This window comes from Euleptes europaea, chromosome 7 (assembly GCF_029931775.1).
Source record: "Euleptes europaea isolate rEulEur1 chromosome 7, rEulEur1.hap1, whole genome shotgun sequence".
In the NCBI taxonomy this organism is placed as follows: domain Eukaryota; kingdom Metazoa; phylum Chordata; class Lepidosauria; order Squamata; family Sphaerodactylidae; genus Euleptes; species Euleptes europaea.
In genome coordinates, this window is record NC_079318.1 from 63,793,582 (window position 1) to 63,810,598 (window position 17,017).

General features: G+C 43.9%; 2 protein-coding genes across 2 annotated transcripts in view; both read left to right on the top strand.

Annotated features, from left to right (window-relative positions):
• Window positions 1-1,397: 1,397 nt before the first annotated feature.
• Window positions 1,398-10,477, top strand: EPCAM (epithelial cell adhesion molecule). The gene is made up of 9 exons (XM_056852536.1): window positions 1,398-1,467; window positions 5,273-5,377; window positions 5,506-5,746; window positions 6,289-6,348; window positions 6,715-6,775; window positions 7,355-7,456; window positions 7,572-7,766; window positions 9,457-9,498; window positions 10,254-10,477. Exons 1-9 carry the CDS (start codon window positions 1,398-1,400, stop codon window positions 10,293-10,295), a joined length of 918 nt encoding a protein of 305 aa, XP_056708514.1. The 3' UTR covers window positions 10,296-10,477.
• A 3,441-nt stretch (window positions 10,478-13,918) lies between these two features.
• MSH2 (mutS homolog 2) overlaps window positions 13,919-17,017 on the top strand; it is an 89,849-nt gene continuing 86,750 nt past the window's right edge. Inside the window, exons 1-2 of the mRNA XM_056852537.1 lie at window positions 13,919-14,017; window positions 15,629-15,783. Coding sequence (XP_056708515.1) covers window positions 14,005-14,017; window positions 15,629-15,783 — 168 coding nt within the window. The 5' untranslated portion in view covers window positions 13,919-14,004. The remainder of the gene's footprint in view (window positions 14,018-15,628; window positions 15,784-17,017) is intronic.

Genomic DNA, 17,017 nt, shown 5'->3' on the forward strand with positions numbered 1-17,017 from the left:
GCTTTTTGATGAGATTTTTATGAACAGTATGCATTTCCTAATCAGTATTTTTTTTATACTTATCTCAATCTTTTGATTACTTAATCTGTTGTTCCGTTTTAGTGGCCTCACAGAAGTTGATTAAGGAGCATGACCGTTCTTAGGAAGTCTCTATACATACTAAACGATATCATTAAACTCTGTGCTTATTAATACAAAGTAACCACCATCATAGTTGATTTCCCCCCTGCTCCATCTGATATGAAATTTATTTATGTACCCCACCTTTCTTCCCAATAGAGACCCAGAGAAGCTTACATCATTCTCCTCTTCTTCATTTTATCGTCACAACAATCCTGTGACATAGGTTACTTAGGCTGAGAGAGTGTGACTGAACCACAGTCGCCCTGTGAGTTTGCATGGCATCAAAAGAATTCAATCCTGGGTCTTCCAGATACTAGTCTGACGCTGTCAACCATTACACCACACTAGTTCTGGTATAGAAAGTACAAGATAAACACCATCATAAAGTAGCTCATAAAGGCACCATAAAACCTGATGCACAGAAAAATGGAAAACGCAGGCCCTCATTACGACTATCAAAGAAATCACAAGGAATTAAGAAGTATCTCTTTAAAAGGATCAAGTAACCCTACACGATTTTTAAAAAACTTAAATTAAAACATTGTCGAAGGCTTTCACGGTCAGAGTTCATTGGTTCTTGTAGGTTATCCGGGCTGTGTGACCGTGGTCTTGGTATTTTCTTCCTGAACAAGGAAAGAAAAATACCAAGACCACAGTCACACAGCCCGGATAACCCACAAGAACCAATCAAATTAAAACGATTTTTCCGAAGGCTTTATACTGAACTTCAACGTGTTCAAAAAAGGGTTGTCGGTATCTCAGTAGGCTCCATTGAAACTTTTTACCTGTGCGGAATCCTCGAAATAATATTCATGTCTCAGGGAACCCCTACAGGTGATTGACATACCATTAGCCTACCCATCACTATTTCTCGCAGAAACCCCAGCAATTTCTGGAGGGGATCCCCCCGGTACCTCCCCTGTCCCTTTCCGGCGGAAGCCTATACATGGCCGGCCAGGCTCACAGGTGAGTCCCTCTCGCCCCGCCTCCTCCGGCCGCGCCCGGTTTCGCTCAGATGGCCCCGCGGGCTATAACCCCCGGGAGGCGGAAAGGCTCATTTGTTCTCTGCGTGAAGAGGCGGAGGAAGGAGGACGGGCGAGCAGGACGCGGCTGCTGAGGGAAGGAGCGAGCGAGCCAGGCAGGGGCCCCGAGTGTAACCCGAGCCGGCGGGCGCGGCCAGGTGCGAGAGGGGTTTGGTCTGACTCGCGGAACCTGCTGGGCAGCTCGGGGAAGGAGTAGGAAGGGCGCCGAGGAGAAGCCCTCTTTACCTGGCGATGGCTTTCCGCCGTGGGGTCGCCCCGCTGCTGGTGGCGCTGCTCGCCCTCGTCGCCACCGCGCGCAGTGGTAAGTGGGACTTTTTCCCGCCACTTTTCCCCCCTCCCCCTCCCCCGGAACGTTGGCGAGGGAGACGGTTCAACGGCGCCGTGGAGAAAAAGCGCTCCCCCGCACGAGGGCGGCCAACTCCCGTCCCCCACAAAATGGCGCCGCCGCCGTGGGGCTCCGAGCGAGCCGGGGAGAAGAACTCGGTGAGGTGCGGGCGTCGGGCGGGCAGCGCCCCGAAGCCACGTTGCCCGACCTGCGGAGGGAGAGGGGTTGCCCAACTGGCCGCCCCGTCGAGGCTCAGCCCGCTTCGGAGGCGCGAAGCCGCGGCGTGGCGACGCCCGGAGGCGCCCGAGCCTCGAGGGAGCGGCTGGCGAAGCGCCCCGGACTCGAGGGAGGGCGGCTTCCAAGCCTCGCTGGACGCAACAGGTTTATCAGCCGAGCCTGTTCTCCCCCCCCCCTTCCTGGGCGCGCGGGCAGGTGTGGCCTTCCTCGCAGGCGGACAATGAAGCGCACACCTGCCCGCCTGTCGAGTGCAGTCCTCCATTAATCACAGGTGAACGGCGCGGCGCCATTGCGGGAAGAAATCTTGACTCTCAAGGCGAAAGCGCGCGGTCGCTTGAGCCTCCTTTCTTCCCTGTTCCAGCCAGGATCGAACGCACGAACGTGCGTTCGATCCTGGCTGGAACAGGGAAGAAAGGAGGCTCAAGCGACCGCGCGCTTTCGCCCTTAGGCTTCGAAAGCCTTACATGTGTTGCTAGCAAGATACAAATCCAGGGATACTGTCTGTGTGTAAAGTGCCGTCAAGTCGCAACCGACCTATGGCGACCTATTTTGGGGGGTTTTCAAGGCAAGAGACTTAACAGAGGTGATTGGCCAGTGCCTTCCTCTGCACAGCAACCCTGGTCTTCCTTGGTGGTCTCCCATCCAAATACTAACCAGGGTTGACCCTGCTTAGTTTCTGACATTGGACGAGATCAGGCTAGCCTGGGCCATCCAGGTCAGGGCAGCGATCGTATTTGTTCTAGAGCAGGAAGTTAACTCGTAACCAGTCAGTACTTGCCCCTTGCTTAAGTTTCCTCTTGCTCAAAGACTCAAAAAGCAACACTTTTGATGGCGGGAGACCTGGATTCTGTGGAATCCTCCCCCCTCCCCAAAATTTTAAAGTTACAGTTCATTAACCATGTTAATCTGTCTTGTGGTATCTGAAAGGCTAACCACTTTGTAAGTCAGAGCATACTTCACCGTGGTCTCTGGTTCAGGAAAGATTATGCCAGGATGAATTTGTTAGTCTTTCAGATTCTGCAAGACCTTTTGGTTCTTGTTCTCAGTTTCCTCACAATTATGCTGCAGGAGCATTCTGAAATGAAGTGCTGTGAGATGTCTTCATAGCATTTTAGTAAAGTCTCTTCCCACTCCCAAACATACTCATTTTGAAATGAATCTGTTATATGAAACTGGAGTGTTACAGTATTTGCATGAAGAAGAAGAAGAGTTGGTTTTTATATGCTGACTTTCTCTACCACTTAAGGAAGAATCAAACTGGCTTACAATCACCTTCCCCTCCCCACAACCGACACCTTGTGAGGTAGGTGGGGCTGAGAGAGCTCTAAGAGAGCTGGGACTAGCCCAAGGTCACCCAGCTGGCTTCATGTGTCGGAGTGGGGAAACCAACCTGGTTCAGGTTAGCATCTGCCACTCATGTGGAGGAGTGGGGAATCAAACCCAGTTCTCCAGACTAGAGTCCGCTCCAAACCATGGCTCTTGTTCTTCTTTGAACATGTAAATAGAATGGTTTTAGGGACATGGGTTGGGAAAGGCTGAATTTTGAGACCAGTGTCTGAGGGAATAAGGAAAGATTCTGGGATATTTAAGATATTTCTTTAGATACTTGAATGTGATCCTTCCAATATGAAGGGGAAGGCACTTACTGTGTTTGTAAGCCACACCTTTTAGAAGAAGCCAACTTGTTGAGTATTAACTGGGTTTTGGTACATTTTGTAGTCAAAACTGGTATAACTCTTCAGGCTCTGTGTATGGGTGGAGTATCTTTACCTGAGCAGTAGAACACGTTTAAACAACCAATGGGCATCGGGGCTGGTGCCTGGGCCCCAACCAACCTCAGCCCTGCCCTCTGAAGGAGAGGGGAAGAGAAGTCAAGCAGGTGCCTGCTGCTGCTTGCACCTGCCCTATCTGGGGCTTCCAGCAGCAGTTGTGTCTCTGGCAGTGGGGCTGACACCGATTCTTTGACCCCATCATGGACTTGAGCTCAGAGCCTTAGAATCACGAAGACCGTCCCTGGGCTATGCCACTAGGTGAGGGGCTGTGGCTTAGTGGTAGAGCATCTGCTTGGCATGCAGAAGGTCCCAGTTTCAACCCCGGCATCTCCAGTTAAAGGGACTAGGCAAGTAAATTATGTGAAAGATCTCTACCTGAGACCCTCAAGAGCCGCTGCCAGTCTGATTAGACAATACTGACTTTGATGGACCAAGGATCTGATTCAGTATAAGGCAGCTTCATGTGAACATATGAAGTGGTGGTTTTAATAGGAAATCCCCACTGAGGTTTTGAATGGAGGAAACCCCATACACACAGCTGTCCAGTTTCCCTTTCCGCTCAAAAGGGGAACAGACATTTTGGGCAGCAGTGCCTGTGGTCTGCCTTAGTTGCCTCTCCATCACACTTCTAAAATAACACCTCTCTACCTGTTCTTCCATCCTGCCTGGAAAAGTGTTTCAATTAGGGCTACACGGGTGTGTGTGAAGGACCTGTCTGGATTTCTGCAGCTGCTTTTTTTGTGCAGAAAACCAGTGGGATAATCCTTTGTAGGCACTGAAGTGGCTTAATCTGAGCTGTGAATAACGATACCAGTTATACCTCTTCTGAAAGTGAAGGAATAAAAGAAGGTTCATATTGGTGTTGGTTTCACAGCAATGAGGAATAATTTCCACATATCATAGTTTTGTATTCACATAGTCTTGTAAACTAGCTTTTGAGGAAGAAGAGTTTTTATATGCCGACTTTCTCTACCACTTAAGGAAGAATCAAACAGGCTTACAATCCTCCTCCCAACAACAGACTCCCTGTGAGGTAGGTGGGGCTGAGAGAGTATGACAAGCCCAAGGTCACCCAGCTGGCTTCATGTGTAGGAGTGGAGTGGGGAAACAAATCCAGTTTACCAGATCAGCCTCCGCCACTCATGTGGCTGAGTGGGGAATCAAACCTGGTTTTGCAGATCAGAGTCCACCGCTCCAAACCACCGCTCTTAACCACTACACCACGCTGGCTCTCAACTAGATTTGAATGAGCTGTCTGAGCTGGAAAAGATAACTTGTGAATAACAGATAATTGAGTTCCTTGAATTCATGTTGACCTTGAGAAACTAAACTCCTATGGGGGAAATAAGTTTTATATCCTCACTTTTATGCAAGGCAGGATTTTGAATATACCATACCCAGGCAGGACTTGTCCTTGCTGTTCTGGCTCTATTGATTCATTAGCTCATGCCCTCTTGGAATGCTGCTTTTATGAGGAACTTCGATCATGTTATATCTCTTCCCTTTTAACATATAAATCTAATGCCTCAGTCTCTGACATAATGCCTTTTTTATTAAGTGACAGGGATCCCAAGGCTACATTGTCAGTGGCAAGATTTATTTCAGTCCTTATATCCCTCAAACATTAGATTTACGCTTCTCAAGATCAATGGATCAAGGAGCATCTAAGGGATAAAGGAAAGGAATATATCCTCACTCTGAAGTAAAGATAATTGTTTGCATCTTTGCATAATACCCAAAGGTTTCTAATGGGTGTGTTTTGACTGTTGCAGATTGCCTGTGTGAAAAGAACAAACGAGTAAAAGGCTGCACATTAAGTAATGGTGAATGCGAGTGTGTTTCTTGGGGGTCTAATATTACAGTGTCCTGTGGAACATGTAAGTACAAGAATTGTTTGGTAACTGTAACAGAATTTTTTTGTTTTGTTTTCAGCTTATTTGATAGATATAAACTTAAATCACCCAGGAGTTGTTTAAAGGTGGGTTGTTATTTCCCCCTTTTTTAGTGACCTCAAAATGCCTACTGATGAAGGCAGAAATTACTGGTTTAAAGGATGGTAGAAAGCCACCCAGTCAGGCTTTCGTAGACAACGATGGCATTTATAATCCTGAGTGTGACAACAATGGCAACTTCAAAGCTAAACAGTGCAATGGAACAAGCACTTGCTGGTGTGTGAACTCTGCTGGAGTACGAAGAACTGAAAGGAGTGATGAAAACATAACATGCAGTGAAGTAGTCAGGACAAGGTAAGTTTTAATGTGAAAATGAATTTGTACTTTGCACCATACTTTCTTGAGAAGATGTAAGCATCATCAACAAAGCATCATCAACAATGCTTTTGTGGAAGCTGCCAGCAAGTAAATTTTCGTGTCAAATCAAAATTGCATAAGCATGCAAACAACATCATTATATTGTAGCAATTTGAAAAGGGTTTAAAAATTAGAACTGGCAATACACCCTTAACACAGGCAACAAACCATGAGGTAAGAATTGGAACTAAAAGAGCCATGAGGAAGGTTCCCCAACCTAAACATAAAGTCAAGAAAAGGCCTTTAGTAAGCTCAACAAATAAGATGCCAGGTAAGTTTTTGAGAGAAGGGAGTCTTGTAATCTGGTTGCTGCTACAGCCAAGGCCTTAAAATAAAAACCTGTAATTTACATCTACAAAATGGCTCCCATAAAATTAAAGGTTCATCCTTACAGAGATGTGACAGGCTACACTTGCTTGATGCGCAAGAATATCCAGCAAATATCTTTAGGGTAAAAAAAATCTTCAATTTTTTTCCAGCTGGATTATTATTGAAACAAAATCTGTTAATACTGCTTTGGACCCACACTCTGTCGAGAGGTAAGTCTTCCTAGTATTTGACTATTCGTAGTCGCTTTTTATGTTGGAAACCTTCAGGATAGTGAGAAATCTGTTATAAAATGGAACGTATTTCAAGGAAGAAAGTAGTATACATGTGCAAGCCTTGTAGGTACCATCGGGCTTTCCAGATTGCTTATCCATTTCATTTAAAATTCTGCATGCTAAGGTAGCTGTTATTAGCAGAAAATAGCTGGGTAGGAGGGGTGGATTACACCAGTGCTGTGGATGTCAGAAGGAGAAGAAAAAAATGTGGTTAAAGTATTCACTAATTCATATAATCTGATACTTTAAACATGGGTATCTTTAAAAACTATGCAGCTTCTAATTCTTATCTTTAATTTGCAGGGTCTTTGCAGAAACACTTGCTCAACGTTACCTCTTGAATCCGAAGCACATAAATGTTAAGGTATGGTAGTGATATTAGAATACTAGTAGAAAGGTCTTCTTGGTTCACCTGCAGGCTGCTTCCTGCCAATATCAAACTGACCTTATTTAGAATAGTGGTAATTTAAAAATGTAGAGATTATAATTTCCTTGTAGAATACACTAATTTTAGTTGCAAGACAGCATATCAAATGCTTGAAAAACTAGAATGGTAGGACTGATATTGCCAATCTGTGCCAGCGTATTAGTAGTTTCTACTATCTTGCTGGGAGGGGGGCAGGGAAAAGCAGGCTATAATCTATTCTTGCTTGGTTATCCATTCCATAGGTTGCTATTTCAAAGTTTGCTTTTTTTGTTGAATCACATTTTAGTGTTCTAAGCCTTTTTGCTATTGCAACACTATCAAAGCTGAGCATTGATGCACAGTATTGTTGCCAGTCAGCACTGAAACTGGTACTTAAGTACTTGTAGTATAAGTTCCTGAACTAGTTATGTCTCTCACGCTAATATTCAAAGGAACTCTGCTCTTAAACCCATGGATTTCTCAAAGATGAAATGGGAGCAATGTGATTTGATTTATATTATCTGTCTTTTCTTCCAGTATGATAACTCTTTCATTACTATTGAGCTGAAACAAAACGCTTCAGAGAAATCCACAAGGGATGTGGATATAGCTGATGTAGCATACTACTTTGAAAAAGATGTACGTATGCCATCCTGTTATTTTTATACAAAAGATGTTCCTTTCTACTTTAACACATACAACATTACATTCCTTAGGTCCATACAGCAAGATAAATGTTTTTGCTCTCTTTCAGGTCAAAGGGGACTCCATACCTCCTCAATCACGCTGGAACATTACAGTCCAAGGAGAACCTTTGCAGCTTCAAAATACTTTGATCTACTATGTTGATGAAAAGCCACCAGAGTTCTCAATGAAACGTTTGACTGCTGGAGTAATTGCTGTCATTGTTGTTGTAGCATTAGCAATAATTGCCGGCATCCTTGTACTGGTATGTTTTGTCCTATGATCAGTTTTATCTGTTTATAGGTTACCGTTAAAGCCATGAGGTGGCACTAATTTTTGTGGAAATTCTTCTTCAGTCTTGACCAGGATAAGGGTATGAGGGAGAGTGAGGGCCTAACTACATGTAACAGTGTTTCTGGGTCAGCCCTGGATCCTGTCAAACCAGATATTAAAACACTAAATTCTCTGCAATCTTTGGAAGAGTTTAGTTTTCAGGTGTACAGGACTCTGATTTGGATCAGGACCCTGGGGAGAAGAGGTTTGAGTCTTCTGCTCACACTGTTTTCCTGATGTGAAATAGCTGCACGGATCCTCTTATTTGCACTGTTGGGGAAACTTAGGAGTACTGTTGGAGACAGCAGTTTGCTCACACAAGGATCACAGCTCTTCCCTGCTTTCCCTTCCCTGTCACCAGCACCAACCCTGGGAAAGTTCAGTTGTGTGGAATAATAGTCAAGTGGGTTGGTGGGCTGCGATGAGGGAAGAAAAAAGGGGTGGAATTTTGCTTGCACTGATTTGAATAAGGTACTTAAAAGGGGGCTCAGACCTTTATACCACTGCATATTTCATGGGCAGGATGTTTAACAAGCAGATTTACTAGTATGTTGGGTAGAATCCCATGGTCAGAAATACTTAAGGAGAAGGGAATTCAAGAGGGGTGGGAGTTTCCTAAAAGTGAAATATTTTAGGCACAATCACAAACGATTCCTATGAAATGGAAAAATGGGAGGAACCTAAAGAAGCCAGGATGGCTCCATAAACAGCTTTCTATTGAGAATTTAGGAAATGAAAGGAGGGCCCTATAAGCAAGGATGAATATAAATAAATAACCAGTATTTGTAGTGAGAGTGTTGGAAAAGCTAAAGCAATATATGAGCCTAGGCTAGCAAAAGATGCTAAACACAACAAAAAGGGTTCTTTGGTTATGTTCAGAGCAAGAAAAAGAACAAGGAAGTGGTAGGCCATTGCGGGGAAAGCAAAGTGAAATTTTAACAGGTGATGAAGAGAGGACAGAACTTTTTGGTTCATAGTTCGCCGCAGACTTCTCTTGTAAGGGAAACTGATCAACCTTGAAAAAAGATCATTTGATGAGGGAAGGAAGCTGCAGCCTAGGATAGGCATGGGGTGACACAAAAACCACCTAGTTTCTTTAAATGGAATTAAGTTCTCAGGGCCAGATGAACTGCCTCCAAGGTACTAAAGGAACTTTCTGACAGTGGTTCCTTAGCAGAACAAGCTTCCTCAGGAGGTGGTGTGTCCTCCTTCTCTGGAGGTTTTACGCAGAGGCTAGATGGCTATTTAACATCAATGCTTATTCTGTGAATTTAGGCAAGTCATGAGAGGGAGGGCAGGAAGGGATGAGTCAGTGCTTGGGTCTTGTGGTCTTTTCTTACATGCCCAGGGTAATGCCCGTTGTCATTTTGTGGTAAGGAGGAATTTTCCTCCAGGCCAGATTGGCCAGTGACCCTGGAAGTTTTTTGCTTTCCTCTGGACATAGAGCAGGGGTCATTGGGGGGGTGGGGGGGTAGTTGTGAATTCCCTGTGTTGTGCAGGGGTTTGGACTAGATGACCCTTGAGGTCCCTTCCAGTCCTGTGCCTATATTTCTATATAATTGTTGGAGTGCTGAATTGTGTTAAGCTGTGAGACTGGGCCTAATATATTGTTTTCATTGTAGGTTTTTACTAGAAGAAAGACGGGGAAATATGAGAAAGCTGAGGTAAGTGCCCATTTCAAAAAGAGGGGCCTTTAAAACAGCTGACCCATTTTTCTAATAGCTCATCTTTTATAACACAATATGCTGCATGAACAATGGCTTCAGTAGAATGAATCTGGGCATTTCAAGTCTTTAGTGACCAGGACCTAATAACTATGCAATGAAGATGGCCATGAGCCTGCCAATAGCTTAATAGAAAGGCCAGCATCTCTGTATGAGTGTCAGGCTTTGACAACTGTGGGCTTGGGAACTAACTTGTGCTTTGCAAGTGAAGTCTCTTTGCTGCCCAGGAGGCCTATGGCCACTTTCTTCAAGGGTCTTAAGTACAGATTAGCTTGGGAAAGAGATTTTTCCTATAGTTGTAGGTAAAACTGATAATGAACAGACTCTTCCATTGGCCAATTGGAAAAACTACCATTAAAAATGAATTTAAAGGTGCTTCCTCGTAAAAAGTGGCTAGCGCTTAAATTGACCTCAAAACTTGGTGTACAACTACATAAACAGCTTAATTCCTTCCTGTATCTAATGACTTCTCACAACAGCACTGAAAATAATTTCTGATCAATACTTAGCAGTGTGAGAGTGGGTTCCTTGACCCAAACAGTAGTCAAGAATCTACTCATAAATGTTAACTTTAAATACAGGTGCATCTTTGCATAAAGGTTCATACCACCTACATTTTAGGGGCAGATGAAACTTATTCTATGGCTTTAGCTAGCACTGCTGTTAAACAACTAAGTTTTACTGTTTTTCCTCAGGTAAAGGAAATGAATGAAATGCACAGAGAACTAAAATCGTAATTGATCTAACCAGGATCACAAGATGAACATGGTGAAAACATCAAAACGGAACATTAACTATGTGGACTTGTCATTTTTATACAGTGCATACCTGTAGCTTTAGTTAAGAGGATTACCTCAAACTTAGGACCTATACATGCACATTGCATTTTCAGGGTTAAGACATAGCATGTTCAGATGAGTCCTTTGGTCACAATTAATGTAACATTTTGATGATGCCTTATTTTTCAATGTATACTAAATGTTGGAAAGTTCTAGAGAATGTCTGACCTGCTTTGACTGCCAGATGTGTCTCTTGCATACAGTAAAGCGTGGTGTGCCTTTTGAGATGTCTGTAAATATTTTTATTCAAATTTACTGGAATTTTTTTTTACAAGTGATGAGTTTAATAAATCCTGGAACCAATGTGTTGCCAGTTCCTTGATGTTGCTAGAAAGACCAACATGAGAGACTAGAGTCCTTCAGCTCAGATGAAGGAATGGCTGACTTGAAAATAGTCAACAAGACTCTTGTGGTATTAAAGAGAAAAGAACAATATCCAAACAGACATCAGGATGTCAGTTGATTCGCAGATCCTTCTTGCCAGGATCGGTTCTTCTAACATATGTGAAACTCTAGAATTTCAGAAGTTTTTTTTTCAAAGCATGATGGCCATGTGTATATGGAATTATTGCTTGTGACTAAAACTTTTTTAAAAGAAAGGGTTAAGCATCTCAGGACTGCACAAAAAATGTCCTCTTCAATAACAAACAAAGCAACCTACCTGATACTGCACCTTAAAGCATTACCTGAAAATGTCCAACTACTGATGCAATGAACATTTGCACAAGTGTTTGTCTTATCTAAAATGGTCATGGCCTTAAAATTCTGCCTTAACTTTTTTTCCATGTCAAAATAAATTATGCTTTAGAAACTGTTTTGTGCATTGAATGGGGAGATTACAATTTAAATCCCCACTTACCATGGTAGCTTGTGATGTCAGTACCTCAGCCCAACATTACTTCCATAGTGTGTTCAGGATAAAATGAAATAACCTCCTGTACCCCTATAGGCTCCTTTAGAGGAAAGCTGGATAGCAATATACCAAGTCATTGATTTATGTGATTTCAGTAAAGCTTTTGTCAGGGTTTCCAGTGATGTTCTGATTAGTAAACTGGAGGACTGTGGACTGGACTCTAGGATAGGTGGATAGGAAACTGGTTGGAGAACGGCAACCAAAGATTAGTTTTCAGTGGCATTTCATCTACTTGGATGGAGATGTCCAGTGGGGTGCCACAGAGCTTGGTTCTGAGCCTGGTACTTTTCAATATTTTTATAAATGATCTGGATGAGAGGATGGAGGGAATGCTCATTAAATCTGCAGATGACACCAAATTTGGATGAGTAGCGAACACACTGGATTAAAGAGAATTCATTGAGATCTGAAAACTGGAAAAGTGGGCAGATATGAACAAGATGCAATCCAGCAAGGATAAATGCTCTATATCTGGTTAACAAAAATGAGAAGCATGCATACTGAATGGGGGGGATGCACTTCTGGGTAGCAGTGTGTGTGAACAAAATCTTGGGGTGTGGGTGGACTAAGCTAAATTATGAGTAGCCAGTGTGATGCAGTGATATAAAAGGCTAATGTGGTATTGGGGTGTAACAGAGGCATAACATCCAAATTGCAAGATGTCATGCACTGCATTGGTCAGGCTGGACCTGGAATACTGTGTGCAGTTCTGGAAGCCTCACTTCAAAAAGGATATGGACAGAAGAGTGGGTGCAGAGGAGAGCAACAGGGATGATCAGGGGCCTGGAGACCAAGCTCTACAAGGAAAGGCTGAGGGACTTGGGAATATTCAGTCTGTTGAAGAGGTTGAGTGGGGACATGAGTGCTTAAGTATTTGAAAGGCTGTCACTTAGAGGAGGGCAAGGAGCTGTTCCTGTTTGGCAGCAAAGGATAGGACTTGCAATAATGGGTTTAAATTATGGGCAAAAAGGATACCAGAGCAGTCATTGAGAGCCGGTGTGGTTAAGGTGTCATACTAGGATCTGAAACCTAGGTTTGAATGCCCACTCTGCCATAGAAACTTGCTGGGTGACCTTGGGCCAGTCACACTCTCAGCCCTGACTAGGATTGCCAACCTCCAGATGATAGCTGGAATGCTTCTATTAAAACTGATCTCCAGGCGACAGATCAGTTCACCTGGAGAAAATGGTCTCTTTGGAAGGTGGACTCTATGGCATTATACCCCATTGAAGTCCCTTCCCCCCCAACCCTTCCCTCCTCAGGCTCCACCCCCAAAATGTCCAGGTATTTCCCAACCTGGAGCTGGCAACCGTAGCCTAGACCCTGGCAAGTATTTGTATGGGAGATCTCCAAGGAATACCAGGGTCGTGACACGGAGGCTGTTACCACACTTTGTATTCCCAGCGATGTATTAAGAGTTTGAAAATGTTATTAAAAACATCGCTTTAAAGGGTTTTTTGGATACCACGGCTAATAAATGGTTGGAAGATGTCTTCACAGCTAAAGAGGCCAAATGAAGTGCGAACAATATTTTTTATAACATTTTCAAACTCTTAATACATCGGTGGGAATACATAGAAAGTGCGAACAGTATTTTTTATAGCATTTTCAAACCCTTAATACATCGCTGGGAATACAAGTGCGGTAACAGCCGGAGGCAGGCAATGGTCAATTGTCTCCAAACGTCTCTTGCCTTGAAAACCCTACTGGGTCTTCATAAGTCAGTTGTGATTTGATGTCAAACGTACACACACACACACGAGTAGTTGAGCAGTGGAATCGGCTGCCTGGTGAGGTGATGAGCTCCCCCTCTCTGGCAGTGTTCAAGCAGTACTTGGAAGAAAACTTGTCAGGGATGCTTTAGGCTAATCCTGCACTGAGCAAGGGGTTGGACTAGATGGCTCGTGACCACTTCCAATTGTATGGTTTCCAAACTCTTCACATCCTACCATAGCCTCGAGAATGCACCGGTTGCCATGGTGCCCGAGAGAGCTTATGTCGCTCAAAATGGGTATGAACTCGTAATTTCTATGGTGACCGAGACGGAATCAGTGGGGGTGCGGAGGTGGGTGGGAAACCACCCGTAATATCATTTCGCTTTGATAGGCTACACGAGACGTGGTGGGGGCGGAGACGGCTATTGCTAGCGGAAGTACACCAAGTCAAGGCGGAAGAAAGCAGCAGTTTGGGGAATCCACGAAGAACAGTCTTAAATACGGCAAACACAAATCGCCGCCATCTCTACTCCCATCGTAGCCGTTTTTCAGCCCTAGGCATGCACCAGTTGGCATAGTATCCGACGGTGTCCGAGAGAGCTCATGTTACTCGCAATGGATATGAAGAACGCATAATTTCTACGGTGGCCGAGAGGGGACGAGCAACAGCAAGGGGAAAAAAAAAATCTACCGGTGTTATCTTCGCAATCCGATTGGCTGCAGTAGGCGAGGTGGGGGGCGGGGATTGTACTCCTCGTTGCTGTTGCTGGCGGGAGATTTCAGCATGGCGGCTTCCGTGGATGCTTCTCCGCGCGAGGGATCAGCCTCAGAAAACGGGTTTGTGCGCGCGGTATTGGCCCTGCCCGCTAAGCCCGACACCACCGTACGCTTCTTCGAGCGAGGCGATAACTACACGGTGCATGGCGAAGATGCAACGCTGGCAGCCAAGGACCTTTTCCGGACGCGGGAAGTTATTAAAATGCTGGGAACAGGTGCGGGGTTGGAGGAATCTGCAATTGGGGGGGGGGTGCAGGGAAGAGGCTGTCGACTGTTCAGCAGGGGGTGTTGGTGTTTGAGTTACCCTGTTGGGACCTGGGGCTGGGTTAGAGCTGGGGTGCGGGGGTGGGCTTTGGGCCTTTAATTGCTTTGTCTCTGGTTTAGAAGTCATCCCCAGTAATTTGTGAACTCCTTAATAAAGGATACTGCTTGCAATAAAAATAAGGCAAAGAAGCCTTTCTTGTACAGAAGTGTAATAACTTCGAATTCTCCACCCCACATCCAGTGCCTCAAAAGTAAATTATGCGTTCAGATAACTGAAAGCATGTGTTGTGTGTTTTGCTTTTTTTTTTTTTTTGTAATTTATGTGACCTGCTTTTGTAGCGCTATGGCAATTTATTGCAAGTTGTCTTAAACTGGGGGGGATTGAGGTGTAAAATTTTAAATACTCAAAATAATTAAAAAGAAAAATGTAGAAAGATGCAGTTGTTGCTGGGATCCTAAGCATGATTGCAAGAAAGTTAAGAACATAAGAAAGGCCCTGCTGGATCAGACCAAGGCCCATCAAGTCCAGCAGTCTGTTCACACAGTGGCCAACCAGGTGCCTCTAGGAAGCCACAAACGACGAGTGCAGCAGCACCATCCTGCCTGTGTCCCACCGCATCCAAAATAATAGGCATGCTCCTCTGATACTGGAGAGAATAGGTATGCAGCATGACTAGTATCCATTCTAACTAATAGCCATGAATAGCCCTCTCCTCCATGAACATGTCCGCTCCCCCGTCTTAAAGCCCTCCAAGCTGGCAGCCATCACCACATCCTGGGGCAGGGAGTTCCACAATTTATCTATGCGTTGTGTGAAAAAATACTTCCTTTTATCTGTTTTGAATCTCTCACCCTCCAGGTTTAGCAGATGACCCCGTGTTCTAGTATTATTAATAGTTCAGTGGTTCCTATTGCCAAGTAAGTCTGGGGAGGGTTGCTGCCTCAGTTTGTTAGTGGTTTACCTCAATAATGTTAAAGGCAATGTTCCTACAAAACATAGAAGCAGTTTACAGATGACTTGTGTGTTAACTGCTAGCTGGGCATGCAAGTTTGAAATGATACTGGTGGTAGATTGCACTTAATCTTTTGCTGAACATGAGTAAAAAATGGGTTTTCTTAGGAAAAAATAACAGACTAAAATTCCCTTTTAGGCAGGAATAGCTTGGTAGCCAATGTATTGACTCTGGAGATAAATGGAAAATGTTACATGAGATATGAAGTCAATGGAGGCCAAATTGGATAGGTTTACTTTGTGTTGCATTCTTGCATGCACAGTGACTTGTTGGTCCATTTGTCAGATACTTCCTTTTTAAAAGATGTATAATAAAAGTAGAAAGCTGTTTACAGCTGCACTGGTCATACTGCATGGATTGGTTGTGAATTTTGCTTTTGGAACAGAAAGGCTGTAAACAACTTTTTTCTACTTTTTGAATTCATTATTGTGGCTCTATCAAATCAAATTTAAGCAGGAGTGTTAAGTAACTTGATTAAAAGTGCTTTACTTGAACATATCTTTGCAGGTGAAATCTGCATTTTAAAAATCACCTTTTCCCTTCTCTTAGGAACCCAGAAACTTGAAAGCGTTTCGCTTAGCAAGATGAACTTTGAGTCTTTTTTGAGGAATCTACTTCTAGTTCGTCAATACAGGGTAGAAGTGTACAAGAACAAAGCAGGAAGTAAATCCACTAAGGAGAATGAGTGGCACTTGGCATACAAGGTATCTCTTCATCATAAAAAGTTGGATTGAATAAGAATCTTAAGAAATGCTTATTCTTTTGTCTTGATTGCAGGCTTCTGTATAATTTAATATATTTTCCATTTGATAATTAGATGGAACAAGGGGGCCCATGAAACTCACCGGGTGGGGGAACCAATCCCCTCCAAACCACTTAGCATATAGCCCCGCTGCGGGGGCAACAGTATCTGGGAGCTGCTCTGGGTCCTGTGCGGCTCCTGGCAACTACTGTTGCCATGGCCGGGCCCAGAGTGGCTCCCGTTCGCTGCAGGTAAGAATCTTGTCTGTGCATGTGTGGACAATGCTGTTTTTAAACTCGGGGGGAATTAAAACCCATCTTTTTTTAAAACTTCACATTTTTCTGCAAACCTGGGGAGCATCCATGTGCTCCCGATCCATTGATTTAGGTATCTGCCAATGAGGGTCACATGTTATATTAGATATATAGATTGTGCACATTTAGGAGTATTCTAGTGCTTCTGTACTAAATGCAAGATTGAAATTTGTAAGAGTTCTAAAAGTCAGAATTAATTTTTGTGGGCAGTGCCTGTGTTGAGGACTGAATTAGTATTTGATATTTCTGGGAGACTGGTACTTGATTCTCATGAAGATAAATCAGTGTGTGGGCTGTACCAGACTGCTGATGGAGCTCACATGACTGCTCCATCATTCTGCAAAGCAAATAAGGTGTCAAGAAGGGTTTTAGCCTACACTGCTAGATTTCTGTGTGTCTGGAATTTTTTTTGTATGAATGAGAATTTAATTATGTGAGTGGCAACCCAGAATGGTACTGTCCAGGCACAGGTTTGTTTATTTAAGTATTTATGTCTCACTGGAGACTCAGAGCCACTTACAAAAAATGGAAAACACCAGAAATATAATGTAGCCAAAAGAAAGAAAAAAATATACCCAGCACAATTCCAACAGGTAGCATGTTCCTGGATCCACTGATCCAACTCACTCAGGGCCATGGGCTAAGACTCCTATGCCTCTTGTAGCAAAGGCTCATGCCTCCGACTATGCTAGGACTAGGAACAGAAGCTCGGCTTTGTTCTCATACAGCTGGCATAAACACATTCCCGATTTTCCTTCACTGCCCATCTCTGAGGCTTGCCTCCTTATATGCAATAAATCAGCAATTTTTCCAGCTCTGGCAAGAGTAATCATCTGGGTTGCTTCCTGGAATTTTGATTTCAGTCTAAATCCGTTCCATTTA